At 40.8% G+C, this 13,390-nt stretch overlaps 1 protein-coding gene across 2 annotated transcripts in view; it reads right to left on the bottom strand.

Moving 5' to 3' along the window:
* LOC126458467 (uncharacterized) overlaps nucleotides 1-10,824 on the bottom strand; it is a 97,208-nt gene extending 86,384 nt beyond the window's left edge. The window contains exon 1 of one of the 2 annotated variants that reach the window (XM_050095542.1): nucleotides 10,571-10,824. Coding sequence is in view for 1 of the 2 variants with exons in the window: in XM_050095541.1 (XP_049951498.1) it covers nucleotides 10,571-10,625 (55 nt within the window). In the remaining variant the exon portion in view is untranslated. The remainder of the gene's footprint in view (nucleotides 1-10,570) is intronic. The other variant, XM_050095541.1, reaches the window with a different exon arrangement.
* Between the last annotated feature and the right edge of the window lie 2,566 nt (nucleotides 10,825-13,390).

Raw genomic sequence — 13,390 nt, 5'->3', positions numbered from 1 at the left:
TTCGACAATCATAGAATTCCACAGAAAACTCATTTCGCACAGATGTTACGGCATTAGCCATGTTTACTTCTCCCAAACTTCACCTAGTTTGTTTCCATAAAGACTTCTGGTCCTATAACTGTCATAAATTGTTTGTTGTACACTCAATACAAACTTTATGATGGAAGGAAGACAAATCAACCATTGTACATGTATACAGGCTGTAATTTGTGACATTTATCCCCTTCTTTGGACAACATGTGGAGACCCATATGGCACAGAAGTCACATATTTTTAAGACTGTCATTTGCAAATTACAGAACTGCATACTGCTTGATAGTGCATCACACCTTGACCATGCGACTACCCTTCCTTAACTTCTGCCAGCACCAGCAATGATATGAACCTTCATTTGGCAAAAAATTTGCTGGAACATGGCGTTTCAGGCAATTCATACTGTATGGTAAAATGTTGTGCACCAGCATTCATGAATATAATGTGGGTTCACTCATTCTACAGAAAACCACCTCTCCCAGCGAACATCTGTCACACTCCATTTTCAATACTGAACTACAACTATGCAAATGATACTCACCTTCGAATGGGCCCAAATTTTGCAATACATCACAGCGCTAAATACAGTACTGACACTGGTTGAATAATACTGTCACATTTGACTCGTGCAGAGTGAGCACTAAAGATGTGCTGCGAACTAGCCACAACAAGCTATAACTCTCCCTAAAATCTGACAGTTTTGTGAAAGCAACTGGAAGCAGTTAATTCCATAAATTATCTGGGAGTAGGCATTAGGAGTGATTTAAAATGGAATGATCATATAAAGTTGATCGTCGGTAAAGCAGATGCCAGACTGAGATTCATTGGAAGAATCCTAAGGAAATGCAATCCAAAAACAAAGGGAGTAGGTTACAGTACACTTGTTCCCCCATTGCTTGAATATTGCTCACCAGTGTGGGATCCATACCAGATAGGGTTGATACAAGAGATAGAGGAGATCCAGCGGAGAGCAGCACGATTCGTTACAGGATCATTCAGTGATCGCAAAAGCATTATGGAGATGACAGATAAACTCCAGTGGAAGACTCTGCAGGAGAGATGCTCAGTAGCTCGGTACGGGCTTTTGTTGAAGTTTTGAGAACATACCTTCACCGAGGAGTCAAGCAGTATATTGCTCCCTCCTACGTGTATTTCGCGAAGAGACCATGAGAATAAAATCAGAGAGATTAGAGCCCACACAGAGGCATACTGACAATCTTTCTTTCCATGAACAATACGAGACAGGAATAGAAGGGAGAACCAATAGAGGTACTCAAAGTACCCTCCGCCACACACCGTCAGGTAGCTTGCTGAGTATGGATGTAGATGAACAGGAAATTTATAACCAAGGTTGTAACATATATGTGGCTCCACCAATTGAAGCTGTGCTCCTAATTTCCTGCCTATCTAGACCCTCAGAAATTACAAAATACTCTGGACAAAACAAATGTTCAAGACAAACAAGATTGCGCAATGCATTGCTATACCTCAATATCTTCCAACCTAATCTAGACCTTGAGCTACAATACAAATCAGCAGGTTTTCTTTCTTTTCTTCCACATTTGTTGGCTTCACCAACTCACAACCAAACTGTTAGCCTATCTTCCAATCTAATCCACACCTCAGGCTATGTTACAGATCCATCTGTCACCAAAATCAGGCTTAATGTTTTCACATTCATTGGTTTCATCTACTCACAACTAAACTCTTACCTTCCAACCTAATCCAGACCTAGCTACTGAACAGTCTGTCACCAACACTCTTTTTGTGGCCATTCAAGCTGTGCTCTTATGTCCCAGCCTATTCATACCCTCAGAAAGTAAGACATATAATGGGGAAAAAAAGCAGCCTAACCAAACTCCTTGTATTCTCAAGCTATTTGGAGAAAAACAGTCAAATATTTGAGACAATGAAGAATATAAACATTACTGTTTCACTCACTGCAATTTAAACTGTAGTATTTTGTCTAAGCCTAACCATACTCTTGGAAATCGTTACACGGAAACTGCGGCATATTCGGAAAATAGCAGCCAAATATTTTTAACAAACATGAATAGGAATGTCATTGCTTCACTTGTCGCAATTTGAGCTTTGCTTCTACATCCCAGTCCAACCAACCGAACCCCGCCCCCTAAAAAAAGAACCCAATATTTATGACAACCAAAATTGTATGTGAAGGAATAACTCTGCTTATTCCTATACAGTATGTATAAAAATCCATGTGTGTGTACACCATAATTAAGAAGTCATGTTGTAATTAGGTGATTAGATCACATCTGCTGTGCTGCTGTAATTAACTGACAAGATCATTTGTCGTGCTCGCTGTGATTGGCTGACAGTGGCAAATCGAACATCCACCATCTTAATTTCAGAGTTTTGGAAGCTAGTATGCTATATTTGGTGGATTTCATATTTATACATGCCTACTACAAAAGTATGCAAATAATACAGCACTTTAAAGATCTTACCAAAACGTTTTGTCTGCAGTACAGTTTGTTGTGCTACAGTGGGAGGCAGACCGATAACAATATGTAAAAATTTTACCAACGTTCTTTCTGAATAGGAGTATGTGCAGTTTGTGTATCAGGCAAAGTCCGGATCCCCTCAGAATTTTAAGTTTATGCTACACTCATCAAACTGCCACTTAAAATAGAAGACATGTCACCAGTGAAACCATTTAACTCGCTCTTATCAGCATGCACACTACATTCAGTTAAAATATTGGGCACTGTCACAGTGACATCATAGGTGTATAATTATAGAAGCTTCTCATGGTGCAGGAGGAAACAATTTGTTTAACACTAATGTCAAATAAAGAGCTGAGCTACAATGATCTTATTTCATCTGAGTGACTGGATGCAAGTCTGCCATGTCCGAGTGGCCAGTTGAACAGCCCGCAGTAGGATTTTTATTTATTTTAAACACATTTGTTTACTTCATATACATATCTGTCCTCACCACTGTCATAACTGACCACAGGATGATCTCCCAGGATGTCACAGAATTCTTGACACAAGCCTGCTTGGCTGATGCATCTGCGATCTCGTTGCTGGGAACTGTGATGTCCTCCATTACCGAAGGAGTGAAGCATCTTTTCCCGCCTTCCGCAGAGGAAACAGGGTGTTCTGAATGTTTTGGACAAATTTCTTTGCTGGTTACATACTCAGTATGTTCCATGAGATGCTCTGGGAGTCAGCATGTTTAATCTACTTTAGATTCATCAAGATTGTATATAACTCAGAATCTGTAACATGAACTCCCACTGTTAGGAGAATCTGAAGGATGTTATCTGCAAAACAATGAAACTGCCAACAAAGTCCCATTGCTTGGAGACATGGGTAGATCTGTGTGTCAATACAGCACTGCTTTAAAATACAAAGAAATACATGCCAGTAGATACACTCTGCCATATTCAACTTGTCCTTGCAATCCAGGTAGTTAAGCTAAGGCTCACATACTCAATTTCACAATCATACCTCAGGGTAGCTGTTGAAGCGTTCCCAATTCGAGTTCACACTGATCATCCAGAACATTACAACCATCGATCTACCATCGATATAAACCCATCCAGATGAGAGCAGCTTCACCAGGCAAGGAATGACTGTTAGTCAGACACATGCATGGTGCATGCAGTATCGCTGAGCATGATGTCCACATGTAGAATGGGGGAGGCGTGTGATCTATATGAGTGACCGAAGGCAGACTGTGATGGTCTGGAAGCCTGGCAGCACAGGTATTTCAGAAAATGCACGACTTTTTGGGTGCTCACGAAGTGCTGTGGTGAGTGTCTTTGACACTTTGACACAGGATGAAAACATGTCCAGATATCATGGAGTTGGGTGGCCACCCCTTATTACAGACGTTGGATGTCATAGACTAGCCACACTAACAACACAGGACAGGTGGTGAACTGTGGTGGAACTAACATCACACTTTAATGCTGGGCGGAGAACAAATGTGTCTGCACTCACACAATGCACTGGACACTCCTAACTATGGGCCTCCAAAGCCAACGATCCATGCACGTGCCAATGTAAACATCTCAACTTTGGCAACTACGACCTAAATAGGCACATGACCATTGGCACTGGATGCTGGCACAGTGGCAGAGCACTGCATGGTCTAATGAATCCCGACACCTTCTTCATCATGCTGATGAGAGGGTGCAAATCCGTCGTCTTCCACAGGAACAGCTCCTCGACACCCGAACTGCGAAAAGGAGACAAGCCGGTTGCGGCTCCACTATGTTTTGGGGAACATTTATGCTGGTATCCTTGGGGCCAGAGGAGCTCATGCAAGGCACCAAGACAGCCAAAGAGTATCAAGCACTGGTTGCAGAACACAAACTCCTTCATGACTACAATATTTCCCTACAACAGTGGAATTTTTCAACAAGATCATGTGCCATGTGAGAAAGCCAGGAGTGTGTGATGATGGAATGGTTCAAGAAACACAGTGGCAAGTTCCAATTTATGTGCTTCCCCCCCCCCCCCCCCCAAACTCACCAGATCTGAATCCTATCAAACACATGTGATATGTGACTGAATGTGGCGTATGATCTCATCGCCCTCTCCCCGGAATTTACGGGAATAAATTGACTTGTGTGTTCAGATGTGATGCCAGCTCCCTCCAGCAACCTACCAAGGCCTCACTGCTTTCAAGCCACAATGTGTTTCCACTCCTGTCCATGCCAAAGGTGTACATAACAGCTATTAGGTAGGTGGTCATAATTTTCTGGGGATGTTATACTGAAAAGGTGCACAGCCAAGTGTTTGTAACTCGTGTAGCTACTAAAAGAACAGTTGTGAACCCGCCCCCCCCCCCCCCCAACAGAAAGCAGCTAAGTATCAAGACCACAATGCCCAACATGGATATTTGTGGCCCCAGCTTCAGTCTGTCTCAATAAGGGAAAGGAGGAATACAGCAGCCATTTAGAAGCTTTCAATAACAACAGGAAGCTGTTTCTTATTTACAGCCACACTTTCTCTCATTGACGTATTTGCCACCTTAAAGTGAGACAACAGTTCGCATCCTAATGGAACACAGTTTATATACCCTGTATGTATCCTCGGATGGGTTATCAGTTTACTCTTTCCTTCAGTTTTCAAGTATCCTCGTTCCCAGCATAATAATACATAACTTACCTTTCCAACTTTTGTAGTATGAGAAATGTTTAGTTGGTAGTTCTGTACCGATTTTGTCTGCTGAAACATATAGAGCCCTAAATGAAACTGAGTAAAATATCAGATTCATCCCTTGTCCACATACCATCTCTTCTAGGGCCTTTAGAATCTCATGCTGAAAATTCCATAGCAGTTGCAACCTTCCTAAGCAACCAAAGAATGACTTGCTCTAAACTGGAGATAAAAGTACGACCCACAGCCACTCCCAAAATACATTTTTTCTCACTTAAGCCACAGAAGTTTGCATTGCTCACGTAAGATTTTAAAATGTCATTGATAATGACGTATTGATATGTGATGCAGATGTCTGCTAAGCACAATAAATTTTGTACACTTACACTTAGATGTTACGTGGTAACATACTGGCATAGGCCAAACAGTCAGGAAGAGGCTTGTTCTTACACAGCACAGATCAGCCCAATTCCGTCATGCTGCGTCACATTCAACATTTTTACTTACGATGGTTTAACAGACCCATAACCCTTGGACATATAATTACGTCAAAATATTATCAAAGTTCTTTAAAGTTGTATCTTAGGAACTCTACATTCACTTCTAGATACTTCCAATTTTCAATGACGTCTTATATGTCATAGTAATACTGAAAGGACAGAAAACAGAAAAATCATCCATCAGCAATCTTCCTTACTGTTAAAGTCATATTGTAAGACGTGATAGTAAAGGCACACACAATTCAAACTCTACCCACACTGAATCTGTTCATTTCTTCATGGTAGCAAGAATGTATCCAACACAATACCAGAAAGATCACCAAGGGTAGAAGTATTGGGTAAAAGTTACAAAAACATCTCAAAAACATTAATATCCTTGCCCACACACAAAAAAATATTGTCAGGGTGAGGAGGCTGATCATGATACCCACTCCAAATTTCTAGCAGTTACTTCATCCTCTGAATACACATACAGGGTGTTTCATACATACCATACAACGGCCTTTTCTCTGACATGATTTATCCAGTATTTATCATGTGAAATACATTTTAGGCAAAGTGATGAGATCTTACATTGCCTGGAAACTGGTGAAAAATGGACAGAACTAGACTATGATTTCAGATAGGGAACATGGGAAAAATTAGGTATTAACTGAAGTCTTTGATATTGCTTAGCCAACTCAAAACTCAACTGTTACTTTTCGATCCAACCTAGGTCTTCGACTCACCCATAGATCAAAATGCAACTATGACTAAGATTCCATATTCACATTTGTTGGCTTCACCATCTAACAACAAAAAGATTTCATAGTCATATATGCTGGCTTCACCAACTCACAACTAAGACATTTAACATTGACAAACTCTCAACAAAATGGTCATCTTTCAATAATATCTATATGCCAAGCTATGCTACAGATCAACCTGTCACCACAACCTACAGTCCAAAAAATAACATAGACACAAAAAATACTGTCAACATTCTTTTCTCTTCCTGTCTACGCATGCTACAACGCCACTATGCCACAAAATCATTATGTCATGGGACAACGACAACATCAAGTATTGGTACTTTCAGTTGACCCAGTTATTACAGTACTTGCAGTTAAAATGAGTGCTAAGCACATTTTTCCTTGGTCATCATTCTTCAATCAAATTTTTCCAATCCAACATTTGGTAGCAGTGACTTGGCCAACACAACAGTGAAATGAGCTCCCTGTGACTATTTCTTACAGAGGTGTATCGACCACCAACAGTGACCTACAATGTGATCAATGTGATGTGATAGCCTCATGAAGTGGACCAGTCACGCTGAGATGCACAGATACTTCGTGGTATGGGAGGTGCACAAAGGCGAACATTACTACGCTTAGAAAAAGGCAGTAAACACAGTAAATATTTATTACTGTAAACTGAGAGAGAAAACAATTTTATATTCTAATAATTTGTTGTAAGTGTTAAAACTGCACATAAAATTTTATTCAATGTTAAGAGCTTTAGAAATGTATTCTCTAACTGCGATATTAAAAGGCACATCCAATGCCCTACCAAGTTTCTTATCCTTTCCTCTAATATTGTTCAAACTGTCAATTTCAGGTAGAGTATTTTGGTATTAAAGAAACATTGAAAATTTTGAAAACATTTTAGACACTCAAATGTTCTATTTTTAGTGCTTTTTTCAACAGAAAGCCACTGTTTTCTCAATTTTCCGGCAGCTCCCAGGCAGTCTAATGTTCACCATTCTATTCAGCCTTATCAGTCTGATTTATATACATATTTTACCTAAAAAAAGACTGGATGCTCTGTTTCTGAGATATAGTGTTTGTACGATAATTCTGAAACACCCCATGTACCTCGGCACTCCCCTGCACAGAGCCAATTTACTGGGGACAGCAGTTTAACATGCAGCACCACCAGTTCTCCAGTCAATGCTGTATCTGTGCTTGCACACCAGCATAAAAAGTTGTTCTGAAAATGTCCTATGTCTCATGTTTGGTATGTCCTTGCTGTCTAACTGACACCACTGCCAGTCTTTGTTTCAATATTGCATATCTTACCAGTTTTCTAAGTTGTCTTTTAAATTACACAAGCAGTATACCTAAACTACAATTTCATAGTCTCTGTTATTATTCTCATTCAACTTGCATCTCACACAATAGCTAGTTGTCAGACTTCTAGTGAAAACTGAATAAAATTTTTGTACATCTGAATACTTTGTTTGGTAATTTTTCTAAGACTGCAACAAATTCATAACAAGCATTAAGAAACTTAAAAGCATTGTTATTTTTTCCTCCTTTCAAGGTTCATTTACACTCCACAAATAAAAAGACAAAATGAAATTCAAACTATCAACAGACACAGGTGGACAAACAACTAGAAAAGCAATAACTTCAGCTGCTACAGAAACAGGTTGAACAGCAGCAGCTGCTACAATAGCAGCAGCAACAGAAGCTAATAAAAGCCACTACACACCAGGAGCGAGCAACTACGTCAAATGCTTAAATCACCATTACTGGCAGCTACCATTAACAACATAGACATTTTGATGAAAGAGTGAGCACGAGTAGTGTGTCCAACATTGTGGGTTCTCCAACTATAGGAAAAAATGATGTTAATGTTACGAACAATGAACCACAATGACACAAAGCATAGTCAACAATGTTATTTCATCTGCTTCATGTATTATCTTCCTCTCTTCCTCGTGAGATGCAAACATGCTAATAGTGGTCCAAAGTTTCTTTTGAGTGTACATCTTAAACAAACAGATATAACTATGTGAATATACACACACATCAAAAAAAGTTTTGCGTCACCCCAGTCCCCAGAACTCCTGAAGATAGACATTGACTGTGGATATTGTATCACAGACACAGTCCCTTTGGCTGTTGAGAGATGTCACTAAACCCACCCAAAGATGTAAACAACAACGCATGAGCAGCGCCTATTAGACGGAGGGGGTCCGACAGCCCATCAGTTCCAGTCATTCCACCATGAAGGAGGTACATGGCTTGTGTCCTCTGTAGTTCAACAATGCCTAGATGGTCAATACTGCGGCATGATCGCGTCCGCATTGTTACTTTGTGCCAGGAAGGGCTCTCAACAAGGGAACTGTCCAGGTGTCTGAGTGAACCATAGCCATGCTGTTCGAACATGGAGGAGATACAGAGAAACAGGAACTGTCGATGACATGCTCACTGAGGCCACCCAAGGGCTACTACTGCAGTGGATGATCGCTACCTATGGATTCTGGTTTGGAGGAACTCTGACAGCAACACCAACATGTTGAATAATGCTTTCTGTTTGCAATAGAATGCATGATGCGCAACTTCACTCCCGACATCCATGGCAAGGTCCACCTTCACAACCACATCATGCAGTGCATTACAGATGAGCCTAACGACATGCCGAATGGACCACTCAAGATTGGCATCACGTTCTCTTCACCAATGAGTATCGCATATGCCTTCAACCAGACAATCGTCGGAGATGTGTTTGGAGGCAACCTGGTCAGCCTAAACACCTTAGACACACTGTCCAGCGATTGCAGCAAGGTGGAGGTTCCCAGCTATTCTAGAGTGGCATTATGTGGGGCTGACGTATGCCGCTGGTGGTCACAGAAGGCGCCGTAATGGCTGTACTATACGTGAATTCCATCCTACAACCGATAGCGCAATCACGTTGGCAACCATGTTGGTAGCATATTGGCGAGGCATTCGTCTTCACGGGTGACAATTTGTGCCCCCATCGTGCACATGTGAATGACTTCCTTTCAGGATAACGACATCACTTGACTAGAGTGTCCAGCATGTCCTTCAGACAGGAACCCTATCGAACATGCCTAAGATAGATTGAAATGGGCTGTTTATGGACGACATGACCCACCAACCAGTCTGAGGGATCTACACCAAATCGCCGTAGAGGAGTGGGACAATCTGGACCAACAGTGCCTTGATGAACTTGTGGATAGTGTGCCACAACAAATACAGGCACGCATTAATGCAAGGGGATGTGCTACTGCGTATTAGAGGTAGTGGTGTGTACAGCAATCTGGACCACCACCTCTAAAGGTCTCGCTGTATGGTGGTACAACAATGCAATGTGTGGTTTTCATGAACAATAAAAAGAGCGGAAATGATGTTTATGTTGATTTCTATTCCAATTTTCTGTACAGCTTCCGGAACTAAGCTGATGCAAAAGTTTTTTTGATATGTGCATAAGAAGAAATTTGATTCTAATACGAAGCACACTATAAACCTGACCTCACCAAGTATCTTTCTATTTAAGAATTATTCTAACTTTTACCTCCAAACACCAAACATTTTACATTCTCTCATTCCGCCCCCGTCTATTAGGCATAAAATTTCTCCATTCCTTCGCCCGCATCTCGTGGTCGTGCGGTAGCGTTTTCGCTTTCCACGCCCGGGTTCGATTCCCGGCGGGGACAGGGATTTTCTCTGCCTCGTGATGGCTGGGTGTTGTGTGATGTCCTTAGGTTAGTTAGGTTTAAGTAGTTCTAAGTTCTAGAGGGCTGATGACCATAGATGTTAAGTCCCATAGTACTCAGAGCCATTTGAACCATTCTCCATTCCAACATACCTACGCCTATTACGTGAATCCTTCCGCAACCTAATACGAATGGTTTGTGATTCATGGAAAAAGATTCCTGGGCACCTAGGTACAAAGACACTTGTTTTGAAATTGTAAGTGATGGTTATAAACTCTTATAACCATGTTTCAAGTCTCTGTCGTACTTTTAACAATAACGGGTGCACTTGCAGAAAGGAGTTGTTAACAACATGTAACCTCTCTGAATATTTCCTACTGTTACGCATACAGTAATCGAATAACGATATCAATTTATACTTTTTTTTAAACACATGTGCAGCAAATTACTCTACTCACCAAGTGTAATGAAGTATATATTGACGACCAGTAAACACAATTTATGACGCTCCATTGTTGTCTATATGTGACTGTATGCTATAAACTAAGACAAGTTTCACGTATTACTCGACACACCACTGTCATACACAGCCACTGACATTTGACAATACGACGACACAGTCCAGGCTCAAAATAAACAACACCAAAGACATTATACGCCAAAAACTTTCTCACATCTCTTCCATCTGTGAGCTCCATCAATGGTTTCCGTCCATAGACATGTCTGTGTTTCCATCTAGGAGTTTAACCTCCTTGGTTTCTATGTACATCTACAGAGTAAAGGCCCGTCCACACGCAACGATCTGTCTGCGCAAATGTCTGCGCACATCAGATCTGCGCAGACAGATCGTTGCGTGTGGACAGGAGTTTTGCACCAACCTGAGGTGTGTGCAAACATGGAAGTTGGAGTTGGAGGTTTGAGCGAAACCTCTCAAATCTGTGGGTTCAAACCACATCTGCGCAGACAAGTTGGAGCGTGTGGACAGCAGATCGCCGCAAATCTGGCGCGAAACAGCTCTTTGCTCAGTCTAGTGTTTGTATTTGTGCGCACAGGGCATTAAAATGGCTGATACTCGTCGGTGTTCTCGAGAGTTTGTAAGTGAAGTCATTGAAATATATATAAACCACCCATGCTTGTGGAAGATTAAAAGTAAAGAATATAGTGACGGAGACTAAAAGACAGCAGCATACACTGCTGTAATTGAAAAATTGCCGGCAGTTGCCGACACGGCAAACAGAGAAACAGTAATAAAAAAAATAAAAAAATTCGTTGCGAACTCTGTCTAGAATTCAAAGTGAAGTTTTGCATCCTGTAACAAAAGTTTGTAACAGGTTGCTTCTACACAGTAGCGAACTGAAAATGCCTACTCAGAAACAAAGTAAACCATAGCTCATTGGTCATGTAGGTATATAATCTCTAATAATATAGGCCTACTGTGTTTCAAACACGTCTACAACATTAAAAATATTATCTGTAACTTTGCAGACTTAATTTACTTGACTTGCCTTCATGAACTCATCCTACAGGACAGCGTAAATAGCTTCACATGTGTTGGGTATTATTTCACTCAACGCTTGTTTCGATATTGCCGTTGAAAATTCCAAATCATTGTAGCTGTTGCTACAAATCTTAACGTTACTGCCAGCCGTTCATGAGGAGAAATTGCCATTCTCATGAAGTATTTTTTCTCATAATATGAGGGGTTACAAGCTTTAAGAGATAATTATAAGTTTCGACATCCATCCGCAAATAATTTCGACAGTCGTTAGGTTCGCCCTGCAACTCTCGCAGTAAATTTACGTGAGAAAACTGCTTTCGCTTTAGCAGCCACTGTCTACACCATTTTTACCGCTTTCTCTGTTTCCTGCGGTTGGTCTGAATGTTTTTTGCAACACAAGTTGCGAACACAGACCACAACAAAACTTCCTCCATTTCTATATTTCAAAGTAACTGAATTAAATTTTTGACGTTTACGGAGAGCGTAGTCGCTTGCCACTGATATTTCTTTTCTACACCGACAGATGGCGGGCGAGTAGTAGATTGGGGTTTGTGTCGTGTGAACACACCACATTTGCAGCGATCTTTTGCATGTACAGACATCTGCGCCGATGTCTGCGCTGACAGATCGTTGTGTGTGGACTGGGCTTTAGCCATAGGGTATAAAAATCTCTACTCTACAGAGGGCACAGTAAACAGTCGCAATACTTCGCCTCGATTTTGTTGCCCACTGCGCCAGCAGCGCGCCAAGCGGCGCGCCAAGCGGCCAGTAAGTTAAAGTGTAGAGTTCGGCGCGATCGTGAATGCTAAAGCGAATAGTAGTAGTTAATTTTGGTTTATACAGTGCTTTTTACAAATGGGAATGTAGTGTAGCGGAATAAATTGCAGCAACAACAAGAAGAAGATACCACATGTATTGTTTATGTTTCCTAAGGACCCTTGAAGTATACACCATCACATTACCAAACTGTCTCGTCAGGATTCGCTTGCAAACTACATGTATATTAATGATTAATGTTTCGTTTTTAGAGCAGAAAATGGATAGTGAATAGGAGACGAGAACATCTTAGGAAAAAAGACCATGTCTACCTTTACAATAATGTTAAGTTTTGTCTATTACACGTCGAACAAAACTAGTTCATGAATGCTGATACTAATAAACTCGTGTGGAATGCAGTTAACCACATTGTCTAACATTCCACATAAGCCACCTCATTTGATGCTAAAGTGGAAAGTGCCACAGAGGTTCGACAATCCGTCTAACGCTGTAAAACACTCATATAAAGATTTGAAATGGCTGCTTCTGTGCCATAGATCAGTGCCAGGTTCATCTGAATCGTCAACACAGACCTGCTTTTGGTTTTGCTATACGTGAAGACCGCCTTAAACTGACTTCCTCTGTTTAATATTATTCCTCAATTTGATTCTCAGGTAGCACATCAGCTTCCTCTATTCTCGACGTCCTCTGTTTCAGTTTCCATCTCTGTTTCAGCACTATCAACATCATGCTTGGTTGCATTACTGTATCATTTTGACTACTTTCGTTTATTTTAGGTCTACAATCCTCTAAAAATACTACGTCTCTACTACTTATTATCTTCTTATTAACAGAATTACAAAATCTGTAGCCTTTTGAATCCTCACAGTAGCCAACAAAAATATATTTTTGAGATTTTGCATCCCATTTTCCTCTTAATAGATTTGGAATCTGAACCATGGCTTCAAATCCAAAGACTTTCAAGTGCTTTAGATCCGGTTTTATTTCCCAGTCCATACTTCAT

The sequence above is a fragment of the Schistocerca serialis genome, chromosome 2, assembly GCF_023864345.2.
Source record: "Schistocerca serialis cubense isolate TAMUIC-IGC-003099 chromosome 2, iqSchSeri2.2, whole genome shotgun sequence".
Classification (NCBI taxonomy): Eukaryota; Metazoa; Arthropoda; class Insecta; order Orthoptera; family Acrididae; genus Schistocerca; species Schistocerca serialis.
The sequence above is the reverse complement of the archived record's forward strand: the minus strand, read 5'-3'. Positions and strand labels throughout refer to the sequence as shown.